At 45.4% G+C, this 17434-nt stretch overlaps 1 protein-coding gene across 1 annotated transcript in view; it reads right to left on the reverse strand.

Moving 5' to 3' along the window:
- Positions 1–17434, reverse strand: part of LOC143360812 (uncharacterized) — a 57108-nt gene that overhangs the window by 36673 nt on the left and 3001 nt on the right. Inside the window, exons 2-3 of the mRNA XM_076799968.1 lie at positions 11465–11595; positions 6431–6540 (exon numbers count right to left, since the gene is read on the reverse strand). Of these exons, the coding sequence (XP_076656083.1) occupies positions 6431–6540; positions 11465–11595 (241 nt within the window). The remainder of the gene's footprint in view (positions 1–6430; positions 6541–11464; positions 11596–17434) is intronic.

Raw genomic sequence — 17434 nt, forward strand, 5'->3', positions numbered from 1 at the left:
CGGTGCGAACTCTGGATCCGAGGAACACGATATTTATTTGATTCGTATGAAGAGTTTAGATGGGAAATATTCATGCAATTTTCAAGTCATGAACGAGGACACGATTTGCACGGACATCCCAACGATTAAATCGGGTCCTTGGGTAAAAGAATTAGGAAAAGCCAACGTTTCTCTCACCGATCTGGAGACTACGAATGTTTCGGATAGGAATATAGATGTATTAATAGGCGCTGACGTGGCGGGCAAACTTTTTACCGGGAAGAAACGCGATCTACCGAGCGATTTAACAGCCTTCGAGACGAGATTAGGTTGGGTAGTTATGGGAAAAAACCCTACAAACGATCAGGAAAACTGTTCCTCTACCGCATTGACGATGTTCGCGGGTGAGATGGGTATTTCGGATCTTTGGAGATTAGACCTCATAGGTATACAGGATCCGATCGAAAGAACGACCCAGATCACTAAAGAATTAAGGGTTAAGGAAAATTTTCTAAAAAACATTTCTTTAAGCAAAGACGGAAGGTACACAGTTGGATTGCCCTGGGTCGAGAACCACGCACCAATTTCACGTAATTTCGAGTTAGCCAAAAGTAGATTAAATGGTACAGTGAAAAAACTAAACAGAGATGGCCTGTATGAAGAATATGATAAAATATTAGCAGAGTGGCTCGAACAGGGCATAATTGAGCGCGTACCAGACAACCAATTGAAAAACTTAGCCCACTATTTGCCTCATCGTCACGTTTTAAAACCCGGAAGTACTACGCCGATACGACCAGTATTTGATGCCTCGGCGAGCGAGAAGGGTTTTCCGTCATTGAATCAGTGTTTAGAGAAGGGACCCAATCTAATCGAGTTGATTCCAGCGACGTTATTGAGATTTCGTAGAAATGCAATGGCGGTTCTTGCGGACATTCGTAAAGCTTTCTTACAAATCGAGATTAATTCAAAAGACCGCGATTATTTGCGTTTTCTATGGTTTTCGGAAGGAAAACTAGTAACATTGCGTCATAAGCGCGTAGTATTTGGCCTTACAAGTAGCCCATTTTTGTTGGGGGCAGTTTTAGAATACCATTTCGCGAGAATTTTGAAGATGCAGAATCAACAGTTATGGTCCAAAGATGTTATTAACCAATTAGCAAAATCCTTTTATGTGGACAACTGTGTCACGAGTGTCGGATCTCGTTCAGAATTAAGCTCTTTTATGCAACAAGCGAAGGGAATAATGGCCGAGGGTAATTTTGAATTACGGGGTGGGAGTATACTCACGATTTTTCGGGAAAAGAAACCACACTCGTACTCGGAATTTTATTTAATAAAGCTCGCGATACGATATCGATCAATCCTGCAATTCTCGACAACCGCGGTAATGAAGTAACGAAACGAAAAATTCTTTCAATGGCACATAGGGTGTTCGACCCCATCGGTTTTACGGCACCGGTCACACTAATTCCGAGACTAATATTAAAAGGTCTGTGGAACGCGGGGTATGACTGGGACACACCGGTAGACGAAAATACGCGGAAAGAGTTTTGTAATTGGCAGAAACAATTACACTATTTAAGTGATATCGAACTGCCGAGAAAATTCGGCACGGGCGTCTTTTCGCTGCACACCTTTTGTGATGCAAGCCGGGCAGCATACGCTACGGTCACCTTCTTGCGCGTGGAAAACGATAGTCGTGTAGAATTGCATTTACTTGCCGCGAAAGCGCGAATCGCACCGGATAACGCAACTATTCCACGTCTCGAACTCCTGGCCGCGTGCATAGGTAGCCGTCAAACTGACGACATTTTACAAGCCCTCAGTTGTAGAGACATTCCCGTTTTTTGTTGGTCCGATTCAACTACAGTTTTGACCTGGATAAATCGAGACAGTCAATGGGGTATTTTTGTATGGAATCGCGTACGCGAGATTCGCCGTCTATCAGAATCGTGGACGTGGAAATATGTACCCGGACCACTAAATCCAGCCGATCTTCCGTCGCGCGGATGTCAAGCTAAACAGTTACTCGATTCGCGCTGGTGGGAGGGGCCTGATTGGTTGCGCGGACGTCAGCAAGATTGGCCAAGTATAAAGGGCAAAATTGACGAAAGTGAGGTAAATAGTGAGCTAAAAAAGTCCGCCGAGATCTCAATGCTTAATGTCAAACACATAGATGTAAGCTTGGTAAATAGATTTTCATCGTATAACAAGCTAATAAGATTTTTTAGTATTATGCTGAGATTTAAGAAATTTTTGAGAAAAGAAAGCATAAAAGAGAGATATTTGACATATAAAGAGATCTACGAAACAGAAGTAAAACTATTAAAATGTTTGCAAAAAGAAATGTTCTCAGCAAAAAAGGACCCAAAGTTGTCTGCCATTAAAGTTTTCAAGCACACCGATGGTCTATTACGACTAAAAACAAGGATAATAGAACGGGATGACAGTTTTCCTTTTCTGTGCCCAATATTATTAGACAACAAACACGAAGCGGTAGAGTTACTGATTCGTGAGACACACGAGAACATGAACCATGCTGGGGTACAATCAGTAATGTGCCAATTAAGGGAAAAATATTGGATAATTCAGATGCGCAAAACTGTACGACGAATTATTTTAAAATGCGTCATTTGTAAACGACAATGCTCCAAGCCCATGAAAGCAAGTCCAGGAGCGTTACCGCTAAATCGCGTAAGGGACGCGGCGGTTTTCGAGGTTACAGGCGTAGATTTCGCGGGACCACTATATTTGCGAGGTCAACAAAAGGCCTGGATATGCTTGTTCACATGCGCCGTATATCGCGCGGTACATTTGGAGCTTGTCACATCTTTGTCGACGGCAGCATTTTTAGATGCGTTAGATAATTTTATCGGTCGTCGCAATCGACCCTCCGTCATTTATAGCGATAACGGCACAAATTTTGTAGGAGCCAACAGCGCTTTTGAAAAGCTGAATTGGGATATTATCGCTAAGACCAGTTCAGCTAAGCGTATACAGTGGATTTTTAATCCACCAACGGCAGCGTGGTGGGGAGGTTGGTGGGAGCGATTGATAGGAATGGTCAAAGTTATTCTACGCAAAGTGCTTAGAAAATCATGCCTCACGTACGATCAAATGTATACCGTCCTAGTTAACTGCGAGCGTACGATTAATTCGCGGCCTTTAACATACGTTTCGGATTCACCGGATGACCCAAAACCTCTCACACCTGCGATGTTTCTGAACGAAGTAAGGGAATCTGAATGTCCAGACATAGATCTTTTTAGAAAAACTGACCTGAATCGAGTTCTTAGACGTAAACAAGAGATAATAGAACATCTACGTCAACGTTTTCGGACAGAGTACCTCAGCCAGTTAATTTTCAAAAGTAACGTGAAAGAAACCCGCACAATAAAACTGGGGGATATTGTCTTGATCGGTGACGATAATCGCAAGCGGATCGACTGGCCGCTGGCCAGAATAGAAGAATTGATCGGAGGTCGCGACGGTACAGTTAGGGTAGCGATTTTAAAAACCAAAGATGGCATATTAAAGAGACCGATACAGCGAATTTACCCGTTAGAGATCGAACGGAGTGATATAAACGGGAAAGATATGCGTGAAGTTTTGTTAAACGAGCAAACCAGTCGTGACGGCGACAACGAAAAAAAACCGCGAGGCTCAACCTACTTATAATATCGAAAACGTTGTTAGGACTCGAAGCGGGCGTATTATTCGAAAACCCGATTATTATGTTTCGTGAAGATTATCCCAAGCGGAACTCCATGTATTTTCATTTTATGTTGTTTAGTAGGTATTCCGTTTTATGTCTTAAGCGATTTATGAACGTCATTCGGCGAAAGCGTATTGAGTCCAGGACTCAAGGTGGGAGGATGTGAGAAATGCACGTGCATTTACAAGCGGCACAGATGGCCCCTCGACTATCTAGCATATTTTTCCGAACAGGCCTTCCCTTTTTTCCGCCGTTTTCTAAATGACTACGGAAAAGGAGGCCATAAAATGGTAAACGAAGGCCCCGAACGGACAGAGTGGGTCCTAATACATGTGCAGGCCATCCGTGCAATTGGCACTACCCTTGGCCTGCGCCAGTCGAGGGGGCCATAAATTAAGAGGCCCATTTTAGGGTACCGTAAACGCGCTGCTGCGGGAGTCGTACTTTTTAGAAGTGCACTAAAACGACTTGAGGGAGTGACTTTCTCCTCCACGGATCAAGAAGACCCTCCTCCCCCAAGTCGTCTAGCGAATAGGGATGATTTTTCCCCCGTTAGCGGATACCTCCGCCTAGTCAATTTTAGTTTAAATAGAGCTGACCCCGCAGCAGAAAGTTAGGATTCAAGCATTCGGACTGTAGAGTGTTTTCGGTGTGTCGAGATTTTTTAGTGTTCAAGTATACGCGACACGCTGACATTGACGGTTGTAATTTCGGTCCGGATATAATTAATAAAGTCTTGTTTCTTGTCTATTCGGAATCCTCGACTGTTTTGTGAAGTGTCCTTTTTTACTCTCACCGTTCCTTTAATAAAAACAACAGTCACCTTCATTTTTTTAAATGGCACTTTGTATTTTTGACTTAACAGTATTATAGCCCGTGTCAAGACGAATTCAACGACCTAGTATTCCATGACCTTGGGATGACCTTGAAGGCGAAGAAATGAAAATTTCAAAAAAACATGACAATCTGCTTGAATGGGCGATAATAACTTGTGTTTATTATTAAGACTCGAAATTTAATGGGAGATAGAAAAAAATGGATTAACAAGTAAGTACGGAAATGATGAAATATTTAGCTTAGTAGTGAGACAAATTTCATGCCTTGAATACTTAAAACCAGAGGAAATTCCAAATACTTTTGATAATTTAAAATCGCCATAGTGTTATACATAAGCGTAATGGGAATACAGTAATTTGTGTACCGCTTTTTCAACCGGATTTCTGGTTTGTTTTAGACAATTATTTAAATAACTTTCCGCGAACGCAGAATAACGTGGAATCTTGGCATCGACGATCGCAGACTTTGGTCAATCGTCATAACTTGGGATTAATTCAGCTTATCATAGAGATTCGAACAGAACAAGTGATTATAGAGAACGTGTTAGAAAGATGATTGCGAGGTGAATCACCAAAAAAGAAGAGAAGGGCAGATCGTACAAAAGTGTGACGGATACAGAGATAATTGCAAAACCGTGATAAATATACACAACTGAATTTCTTAAAAGCGTTGGCACATTGTGTAACCTTATAATTATATTTCAATAATAAATAAATAAATATGAAATAAATCAATAATAAAACTCTTTTTCAATATTTAGTCATTACGTTTAGTTATTATTCTTATATAGTTCAATGTATACTTTTCATCTTATAACTTAACGATTATTCCAATATATAATTATACCTTAGTTATTACTTAACAATAAGACGAAAATGGCATACAAATACAGTTACGCATACACGTAAGTAAATACAGCGTCAATGTCAATAATTTCACCATGACAGCGAATTCATTGTCAGCGAAATCAATGTCGGTGAAAACAAGCATCGATGTACCTTAACATTGTCGCTGAACTACCCATGTCTGTGAAATCAATATCGGTGAAATGTTGTCGGTGTAATGATTGTCTGAAAAGTTGGTGCAAAATTGACCTTGACTCACTTTTCCAAGGCCAAATTTTTTTATGATTATATCGTATTTTACTCATCGAAAGAAACAAACTTCTCAAGGGAACCATGGGTAAAAAATGAACCGTTCTCTTAAAAATTGACGTTAAAATGCATTTTTAAATTTTTAACTTAATATTACGCGAAGAAAATTTTCAAGAAATAAAGTGAAATTACTCGTTAATTATTAGGTTTATGGCTAATGAAGGTAAATGACCTTGATATAGCGTCCCCTTAAAAAAAATTGCAGGCCAATTTCATTTCTAAGAAAGTATTGCAAATACAAATATATTACATACGCTATGTAATTATATACATTAAACGGTAATTCTTTTTCCTCTTTCCGGTTTCCTGATATTTACCATCTGCCAGAAAAATACTGCGCAGTAATAGCATGAACACTCTAGTAATTTGAAGTGACTCTTTTCTTTGCGAAAATGTTCTCTGCGGCTTTGTTAAGGAGTTATTAAAACACGGACCAATCAGAGCGCGGTTACAGGGAACGGATTCCGTCTCGGCCAATGGCAACGCAACGCCAAGCTCAGCGGGACCTGCAGCCGCGCTCTGATTGGTCCGTGTTTTTCGCTAATAACTCTCGAACGAAGCCGCGGAGAGCATGTACGCAAAAGAAAAAATTACTTCAAATTACCTCAGGAATTACCCCTTTCAAGGAAGTAACATTTCTGGGACACCTACTATGTTTTGTGTCAGTAACTGTTCAAAGCAAAAAGTTGGACTCTGTAACACTGCATGCTATATTTGACAGAACAGAAACAACTTTTCTTACCTGTCGAAACAGTCTTGGGTTGCCTCACTTCTTGGGTTATTGTTCGGACAAAGATACATTTCGAATCTTCCTAAATGATTCGCCGTAAGTTCAACTTCGACATCAATATCCTGTAAAGTAGGAAAATATAACAAATAAATATTACAAGCTAGTGATAAAAACGAATTTCAGTCCAGGATCTCATAGAATAGTGTACAAATTTTTCTTTTTTCTTATCTCTCTTAATACGTTCGTCACCACATCGCCCACATCTGGGTGACGTGTATGCTTCCGTGGGGGCCCCGTCACCCGTGAATGGGTGACGTTCTTCTTGGTCCAGTTAAATAGATTTTTACACGTGATTTATAAAAATTTCATTTGTAACACAAGTATTTAATGGAACTAACACATACAAATTTAAAATATACAAAAAAAGTATATAAAATATTTAGATTTTCTAGGCTAGGCCGGCAAAGTGTTATTACCCCAGAAATATGGTTTCAATTTGTTAGTTAGGTACGCGGATGAACCTGATCCGAAATCAGGGAGCCGCTAGGATTATAAACGTCGAGGACGAACCTGATGCGAAGTCAGGCAGCCTCTAGGAATGGATTCAAACGCAGACGAACCCGGTGCGAAACCGGGGAGCTGCTAGGAGGTTGTATATATTTTGATTAGCGTAACATTATAGTTAATGAAAAGACAAATTCAACCATGTATAATATGTTGACTTTCAAATGACCTTCGAAGGAGTTATTCTTCAAAAAGCATATCTTAACGTACGAGGACCATATTCATGCTTACGGTACTCTACTAAGGTCCCGTTGATGTGAACACTGAAACATTGTCGAAAGACATCTCTTCCTTACAAACTGCCGTACCGTGAAATGACGTATACAATCGATGAGAAATGTGATATTGTAATTGTCTACTGCAAATGTATACAAAACGCAGTGCAAGATGAATTACAATATGCAAGAACATATCCTGATCGAAGACATCCGAGTGTTCTAACTGTCAGGACCATTTCCATGCCTTTTAGAGAAACTGGAAGTGTAGAGAAGAAGAACATCTACGAAATAAACCAAAAACAAATGTAAATAATGAAATAAATGTAAATTATAATTGGATAATGATATAATATGACACAAAGTGCTGCACGGTACGGCAGTTTGTAAACAAGATATATCTTTCGACAATGTTTCAGTGTTTACATCAACGAGACCCTAGTGGAGTACTGCAAGCATGAACATGGTCCCAGTACGTTCAGTTATGTTTTTTGAAGAATAACTCCTTCGAAGGTCATTTGAAGGTCAACATATTATGTATATATGATTGAATTTGTCTTTTCATTAGTTATAATGTTACAGTGTGTAAAGGTTGGCCCACATAACTCTGAACAGCTCAATATCTCGAAAACTATGCCATCGATTTTAAAGTTCTTAGTATTAAATTGCATGGAACTGAAGGGCCTTTCTGACTACATAAACGTGAAGTGGCCTCCCTTCCCCTTTAACGGGGGAGGGGAGGTACCTTTGTAATTTTAAATGGAACCCCCTATAAAATGTTACATATTTAGATTCCACCGGAAAAAACAAGTCAATTTTGTCTGAAACATTTTTTTGTCAGATACTTCCATGATGAGATATAACAGTTTGAAGTTTCGAGTTGTAGGTACTTGAAGCGCTCGGAAATAGCGTTATGGAATTATACGCGCTTGAGTCCTTTGCTTATTCGTGAAGAAATAAAATGTACTTTAAATTAAATGTTCAAAATGTCCACCACGGGCTTGTAAACATTTATTTACTCGAAACATCAAAGTTGTTCTAACATTTTTTAACATTTCGAGAGTCACTGAAGCGCAAGCGTCACGTATTCTTTGTTTTACATCCTCTTTTGTCGTCGGTGGTTCAAACATAACTTTGTCCTTTACATATCCCCATAAGAAAAAATCTAATGGTGTTAGATCGGGGGATCGAGGAGGCCATTGACGAGGTCCCCCACGACTTATCCATTTGTTCCCAAATTTTTCGTTCAAAAATTGCCTGGTGATGATTGCAAAATGTGGAGGAGCAAAATGCGCCGTCTTGTTGGAACCACATTTCTCTTCTAACGTGCAGTGGCACATCTTCCAAAAGCGCAGGCAAATGATTTTTTAAGAAATCACAATAACTTGCAGATGTTACAGTTTCTTGAAAAAAATAAGGTCCAATCACAAAATCTCCTATTAGGCCACACCAAACATTTAAAGACCATCGATGTTGAAAGGGAGCACATCGCATCCAATTTGGGTTTTCCACGGCCCAATAATGCAGATTATGTCTATTTACATGCCCTGAATTCATAAAAGTGGCCTCATCGGAAAAAAGTATTTTGCACAAAAAGTCATTTTCCACAACACCCTGCAGCCACTCACAAAATCTTACGCGGTGATCGTAATCTGCTATCGAAAGCTCTTGTGATAAAACCATGTGATATGGATGATACTTTTGCCGTTTCAAAATTCGTTGAATTGATGAATGACTAATATGTGATGTTTGTGCAAGTGCACGTTGACTAATATGAGGATTTAATGTAATTGCAGCAAGAATACTGGCACTATTATTTTCATTAGTGACAGCTTTACTAAGCCGCTTTTCTAAATTATGAAATGTTTCTAAATTATGAAGCGCGCATAATTCCATAACGCTATTTCCGAGCGCTTCAAGTACCTACAACTCGAAACTTCAAACTGTTATATCTCATCATGGAAGTATCTGACAAAAAAATGTTTCAGACAAAATTGACTTGTTTTTTCCGGTGGAATCTAAATATGTAACATTTTATAGGGGGTTCCATTTAAAATTACAAAGGTACCTCCCCTCCCCCGTTAAAGGGGAAGGGAGGCCACTTCACGTTTATGTAGTCAGAAAGGCCCTTCAGTTCCATGCAATTTAAGACTAAGAACTTTAAAATCGATGGCATAGTTTTCGAGATATTGAGCTGTTCAGAGTTATATGGGCCACCCTGTATATACAAAAATTGTTAACTTAAAAACTTTATTTTATAATAAGGTACAATTATTTTTCCGAGAACTCTCCTCTTTAGTAGACTCTGCATTCAAAATAATTATAATTTTAATAAAGAGAAGCCAAGTAGGAGATGGAGACTTATAGTCGAGAATCAAATAAGAGCTTTATTAAACTGCAGCTTAGGGATGATTTTTCTCACGAGATAATAATCCTTATAATTCCAAGAAGACACAATTTATAAAACAAAATTATAGTTTTTCGATGATTATTAAATACAAATTTCGCTGAGGGATGTCTATCCTATTTCTAAACAAGAGCTATGCGATATTTAACAATTATTGAATTTAAAAAATCATGAATCAGAAAACCCTTAGAAAATTATTATCATCTTATTTTCCTGTTTATGAACAGGATAAGTGCACTCCTCAAAAGAATTAAAGGATCACCTCTATCGAACTCATGTTATGCGAACCGGTAACTTTAAACACATTTACCATAGATGAAAACTTATCGCAGCTGGTTCATCAAGTGCTAAAATCGAATCAGCAGAACTTATGCAAATTATGCAAATTTTAAGCATATTTTCAGAATGACCTGGTATATTGATGTGTTAATTAAATTAAAAAAACAAAAGAAGTGCCTTCATGAGAAAGAAATACTCTTTCTATTGCTTTTTTGCACAAGATTCTACGATGATTTTTCGCTTTCTAGAGCCAGTTAAAGTTAAAAAGACTATTTTTGCTTCAATGTTGCATAACTTGAACAAAAAAAATCGTATTATGTTCGACAACCAGGTTCCTCGCACAGAAAAGCAGGCGCTTTGAAATTATGGTAACGCGATTTATCAAAAAAATTGTACTCTCCCCATATGATGTCTGGAAATTGAACAAAATTTTTTGTAACTGTTAAAGTCTTCTTTGTAACGCTATATGTTAAGACGCAACGTAATGCGAGACCCATGAAAGTGTCTCTTCAATTTGACACCAAGTTCCAGACATTTCGTCCACCCGACTAGAGGCAATAAATTAGTCTAAGAGTCGAAGGCTCTTGAGCCCGAAGCGACAAACTCGTCCGAGTTTTTCTGCGACTTTCCGGCGCCATAACACATGTAAGACAGCGTCTGACCATTTCTACTGCTCACCCCCAATTTTCTCCCACTATTCTTTACCACCTCCACCACAAATTTCACATGCCTTAGAAGCATCTTTGCGTTCGAGTCTTCAGTCTTCAGCCAGTCCTCACATAGGTCAAATCGTTATACAGTCGTTCTAATTAAACTACAAGTTATTGTTACCAATAAGCTGTCCAATCATTCTACCGCTCATCAAAACACCTCAACCCTTTAAATAACTACCTAGCACGGTTTTAAGTAACCAAGCAGGAATGGCAGATGTAAGAAAAATCGAATTTACTGATTTTTTCCATCTAAGCACGTACACTATAACTATATTAAAAAGCAACGTAGCTAAAAATTTGAAAAAGCCTCTGAAAGTAGAGACTTCAAGCTTTCAAATGATTTTTTAACGATATCGATACAACAATTTTTGCCGGAGTTATGGTCACTTGAAATTAGCCCAATTTCTCGGGTTCGTAGAGGTGATCCTTTTATTCTTTTGAGGAGTGTGTTACAGTTTCCTTCCAAATAAGACGACGATGTCTTTTTCGCAAAAAGAAAATCTTTATCCTCTCTCTATCTTTGGAAATTGTCCGCTCGACACAGCTTCCAATTAATGCCACAACGAGACGGTATGAACATTCTATTTTTTTCCAACGAAAGCCGACCACTTTGTAGTTTGCCGCTACATTCAAGCCTCTGGCACATTCTCGCTATTCATTTCCGGCCCACTCGAGAACAAAGCGAAGCTTTTAACTTATGGCGAAAGAAAGTCGTATACGTCACACAGCGAATTAAATCTTGTTGGATGTAACCGTGTATACATGCAGTACATTTTCAAACACGATTTTCTCGAAAATTAAGCCTAATTTTTTCAAAATTTTATTGCATATCTTCTTTTTAATTAGATTAAATTTTTAATTAAATTACCTGACCAGCCGTGTAGTGTCTAACAATTGTTCCTTTTGCGTATTCACCACCTGCTTCGTGTGGTCTCGGATCTTTAAAGTGATAAGGATCACCACACACTCCGCATTGTCCACTATTCTGTACCCATTGCACTAAAAAGTAAAATTTATTTCGTGGAGTTATTAAGATACTTATTAAAAGGAGGTATTATATTATAATGCAATTTAAGAACTAAAAAATATTTTTTTAAAAGATGTCGAGGGGTTTGGAATAATAACACAATATGTATCATTATTACACTATATTTAACTCCGTTAGATGTAACAAGAATTATGCGCCTTCCGCATGGCCGCGTGGAGAAGATCTGCACAGCACAACAAATTCAACTGCAATACTCGCGAGCACTCTCCCTGGGATGTGTGGAAAACTTTACCGAGCGGTAGCGGTTGAACATCCTACGCACTTCTTACCGATCACTCGACCCCAAATACTTCCCTGACATCGACCCTGTTTCTGATTAATAGGCTACGGGTCGATAAGCGTCGGGGACAAAAAGCCGAATAATAGGCTACCGGTCAGTAAGCGTCGGGGACAAAAAGCTGATTAATAGGCTATCGATCAACTGAGACTATTGTGCGTTGCGTCAATTTCTGCGCGACGAGAATTTGCATAAGTGCAACCGGGCCCGCCGGGATCCCTTTTCCCCAAGTAGAAATTCGCTCCCGTCCTCGCATATGGGCACTTGGCTAACAGGCCATGGAAACAGGGGAAGTAAACTCTTATGTATGACCTTGGACTGTTAATACACTTTCTAAGGAGTTATCTCAGATGGCATCACGATCACAGCACATCACATGATTAAACGGGATTGGATGTGACTGACGTTCCAATCTTTGGTGTTATTGAGTGCTACTATTAACCCCAAAGTCACTGCTACATGAATAATAATGTGCTTCGACGATTGTTGCGGATTGCGATACTTCAACTGATTTCAACTTATCTCAGACTTTTTTTATATTATTTTATTAATCAAAAATTTGAATTGTGTTGAAAATTTGATTAATAAGCTCATGAAATATTGAAAAAAAGAAGATTGTTCAGTGTCAAATCTATTTGAGAAATAATTTTTTTAAATTGAGCGACACTCAATAAACTTTTTTTTGAGCTTATGTTTCGAATTTTACTTTATGCATAAATTATAAAATTTCTTTAAGTTTGTTTTTAGGATAGTAGGATAGTGACGTGCAGAGGAGAGCAGCAGCTAGTATAAAAAGTGTACAAAATAAGTGAATAAAGACATACAAGTGCATAAGACCCATAAGTGCAGACAGTTTATACAGACAATATAAGATACAAATAATTATTGTGAACACTTGGACATCAGAAGAAAATGGTAAGAGCTTGTGCAGTTGCACAGTGTTCATCGGGTGTGACTATCCCAGTGTACCACTTTCCCAAAGACGTCAAACGATCAGTCTTGGGCTAATGAAATTCAATGTCCTGCATTACTTAAACTGACAAGCATTGAAAGGCGCAAATACAGGGTGTGTTCCACCACTTTCAAGAAACCTCATTTCTGTGTTCTACTCATCGAAGAAGATTGAGACATGATGCTATTCTAACTTTGCATTTGTCAGTGTAGCGTGAGAACAAAGAATATGCATCTGCAGACGTGATGGAGGCGGAGAGACGAACTAATACTCCCATCGCCGCCATAGGGGGGACTACCAAAAGGCTTCCTCCGACCGATTGGGGAGATCTCTCCACTTTGTCTTGTTAATTATAAAAACATGTGTATTTAATTGAATTCTATACGAATTTACTAAAAGCTAACCTAAGATCGGCCAAGGGTTCTTCAATGCGGGACACCACGGCGGTGGGTAGGATGGCGCAAATGCGGGCGCTCCTGGAGGCGGGACTGAGCTCCATCCGCGACGAGATGCGGGTGGAGTTGCGGCGGGCAGTCGTGGCCGTTGCCTCAGCCTCGGGCACGCATGGGGCCCCCCGACCGTCGCCTCCTGTGACTCCAGCGCCGCCGACGCCCGCTCCCTTGCCCGCGCCGCCGACGCCGGTCCCTGCCCCAGTGGCGGGAGGGGCCAAGAAGAAGAAGAAGGGCGGGAATGCCGCGGGGGGGGGGGGGGGGAGCCCTGCTGCCTCTCCGGCCCCGCCCGTTTCGTCGACGGTCCCCCGTCCAGCCCCGCTCCCTGCGCCGGCACCGGGGACCTCTAATGGGGGAACCTGGGTGGAGGTTCTGGGCACGGGGGCCAAGGCTGCGGCCGCTGCGGCCAAGGCGTCGGCAGGCACTCCCAAGCCCGGGAAGGCCAAAGTGAAGGCCCCTCCCCGATCGGCGGCAGTCAGATTGACTTGTCCCAGAGGGGAGTAGGGCCTCTTATGAGGAGGCCGTCAGGAGGGCCCGCCAGGGCATCGATCTCGATACCCTCGGCATTGGGACCCTGAACTGGAAGCGGGCGGTAACCGGGGGCCTCATTATTGAGGTTCCTGGTGCCGACGGGGGCACCAAGGCCGATGCCTTGGCCGCCAAGATGACCGCCGTCCTGAGGGGGGTGGAGGTCAGGGTGTCCAGGCCCGTCGAAAAGGCGGAATTCCGCCTAAGAGGCCTGGAGGTCTCTGTGACACCACAGGAGGTGATGGAGGCGGTGGCGAAAGCCGGGGGCTGCACCGCCGAGTCCGTTAGGGTAGGGGAGCTGAAGGCTCCGCCCAGCGGACTCGGCACCATTTGGGTGCAGTGCCCGGCTGTGGCTGCCCTGGCCATAGAGAAGACCGGCAAGTTGCGCGTAGGGTGGTCCACCGCCCAGGTGGTGGTGCTGGCGGCTCGGCCGCTGCAGTGTTTCCACTGCCTTGCCTTGGGGCATGTTCGGCTGCGGTGCACTGCTGCGGAGGACCGCAGCGGGCATTGTTACCGCTGCGGTGATGCGAGCCCCCGGGCGGTGGAGTGTAAGGCTCCGCCCCATTGCGTGATCTGCGCGGCCTTGGGGAGGCCAGCGGGCCACAAGGCCGGGAGCAAGGCGTACTCCCCGCCACCGAAATCGAAGAAGGGCGCTAAGAGGGCTGGCGGTGTGGCGCCACCCCAAAGCGCGGCGAAGGGGATTGCTGGGTGTGCGCCGACCGCTCCCCTCACCCTTACCTCCAAAGAGGGGGAGAGAATGGACGTGGAGGCGGACCCTAGCGGGCCGGGGTACACATGCCCCCGCCACCCGCGAAGACCGCTGAGGAAGGGACAAGCGCGGACGCCAAACAACGGCCCACACGCCGCGCCGAGCCCCTCAGCCGGTACTCCAGGCCAACCTCAACCACTGCCGCCGGGCGCAGGACCTGATGGTGCAGTGCCTGGAGGAGTGGGGGGTTGGCCTGGCCGTCACTATCCACACTGGTTCGGTGACATTGACGGCTTCATGGCAGTGTGGTCGCGTCGCCAATCGGCGACCGTGCCCCCCTGTTCCGTGGTCGAACGGGGCAGGGGGATGGTAATGGTGAAGTAGGGAAGACTTCTGGTCGTGGGGTGCTACAACTCACCCAGTTGTGGCCCCGCCGAACTCGGGATGTTCCTGGACCGGCTGGGGCTTATGATAGCCCCATACATAGCTGGTCCGGTGATGGTCCTGGGGGACCTGAATGCCAGGTCCACCACCTGGGGAAATACCTGGACCAGCGCCCGAGGCGGAGTCTTAGAAGACTGGGCAGAGGGGATGGAACGCCGGTTATTAAACCGGGGCTCCGTGCCTACGTGCGTGAGGTGGAACGGCTGGTCGATAGTGGACGTTTCGTTCGTGACCGCCGCCGCCTTTCGCCGTGTGTCCAACTGGCGGGTCTGGGATGGTGAAACGTTGTCGGACCACTGCTACGTCCTGATGGACGTGGCGGTGGCCTCGCACTCGCCGGTGGACACGCCCCTCCGACGTGGCACCCCGTCGGCGCCCAGATGGGCGCTGAAACGACTGGATGGGGACCTACTGAGAGCCGTGATTATGCGCTCCGCACGGGCCTTCGGCCAGGGAGCGCGGGGTAGAGGAGGGACGGCTTGAATCCGGGACACGTTACAAATGATTTGTGACATGGCGATGCCCCGGGTCCGAGCTCAGTCCCCGAGAAAGTCAGTCTACTGGTGGTCGGGGGAGCTGGCCGAATTACGCAGTTCGGCCGGCCGAGCCCGTCGCCGCCATTTTCTGGGCGGCGACGCGGAGCCGAGGGTCGCCGAGCTGTACAAGGAGTACAGATCGGCGACCGTGGCCCTCAAGCGTGCGATAGCCGCTGCTAAGGCCAAGGCCTGGCATGAGCTCCTGCTCACCCTCCGTGACGACCCATGGGGATGCCCGTACAAGACGGTGCTTGGGAAGCTCCGCCCCTTGGCGTCCCCGGCCACGGAGAGGTCAGACCCGGAACTCCTGGGGCGCGTCGTAGATACCCTCATCCCCCTCCGTGATAGGGAGGAGGGATGGTGGGAACGCGCCCCGGTTCCGATCATGGGATGGTCGGACGAGTTCCGGGTCACCGAGTGGGAGCTGTAGCGGGCCGTCCGGGAGCTGCGGGCTGGGGGCAAGAAGGCCCCCGGTCCTGATGGGGTTCTCAGTGGTGTAGCGGCCTTAGCGCTAGAGGTCCTCGCCCCGGCGTTCAGGAGCGTCATGGACGCGAGCCTGCGCCAGGGGGTCCTCCCTACGATTTGGAAAGGTGCGTGCCTGGTTCTCCTCCACAAGGAGGAGTCTCCCTCTGCATACCGGCCGGTGTGTTTACTCGACAAAGCGGGCAAGCTGTTCGAAAGAATAATTTCCGCCCGCCTCGTCGAGCATCTGTCGCGGGGTGGTCCCGATCTGAGCGACAGCCAGTATGGTTTCCGGAGGGGGCGCTCGACTATTGACACCCTGGAGCGTTTGCGCCTCCTCTGGGAACGGGTTCTCGCTCGGGGCGGGGTGTTGATCGCCGTGCCGTTGGACATATCCAACGCATTCAACGCCCTGCCCTCGACAGAGATAATGGGGGCGCTGGACCATTTTCAGGTGCCCCCTTATCTCCGGGAGGTGGTCGGCGACTATCTTCGCAGCAGAGAGGTGGTGTTCACCGGCCGGTACAACACCGTGCACACGAGGGAGACGCACCGCGGCGTCCCGCAGGGGTCGGTCCTCGGGCCGTTCCTGTGGAATTTGGCGTACGACGCGGTGCTGCGGGTCGTCCTCCCCCCGGATACGGGTGTCATCTGCTATGCGGATGACACCCTTGTTTATGCTGAGGGTGGGGGGACTGGAGGAGGACCAGGCACCTGGGAGAGGCTGCCCTGGACTGCGTGGTCGGGCGAATCCGAAGAACGGGGCTGACCGTGGCCGCCGCAAAGACCGAGGCGATCCGGTTGTACGGACCGTCTCGGTCGCGGTGGCCACCCCGCGGTCAGGACCTCTGGATTCGCATCGTCGATACCTCCGTCGATATCGGGCCCAGGATGAGGTACCTGGGCTTGGTCATAGATGGCCGCTGGCGATTCGAGGGACACTTCGAACTCCTCGCCCCCCGATTGGAGAGGATGGTGGCATCCCTTGGGCGGCTGCTGCCTAATATCGGAGGGCCTCAGCTGAAAGTCTGCCGCTCTATATAGAGGTGGTGCGGTCGATTGCCCTGTATGGGGCACCCGTATGGCACCGCTCGCTCGGGACCAGCTGGCGGAGCCAAGCACTCTTGGAAAGAGTGCGGCGCCGGCGGGCTCTGCGGGCCATACGGGGTTACCGCACCATCTCCGCCGAGGCGGTGGGCGCTCCTCGCCGTGGTTCCGCCCTTCCATGTTGTGGCGGCGGAGCGGGCGAAGCACACATCGCCCGCTCATTTCGTCTCCCGCCGGGGGTGGAACTCACGCGCGAGGAGGAGAAGGGGCTCGAGGCTCAGAATCGCCAGGCCCGGACGGACATGTTCGCAAAGTGGAGGGCGCTTTTGGCGTCCTCCTCGCGTCCGATTGTCCGGACCCTCCTGCCCATATTCGATGTATGGTGC

Source organism: Halictus rubicundus, chromosome 14, assembly GCF_050948215.1.
Source record: "Halictus rubicundus isolate RS-2024b chromosome 14, iyHalRubi1_principal, whole genome shotgun sequence".
Classification (NCBI taxonomy): domain Eukaryota; kingdom Metazoa; phylum Arthropoda; class Insecta; order Hymenoptera; family Halictidae; genus Halictus; species Halictus rubicundus.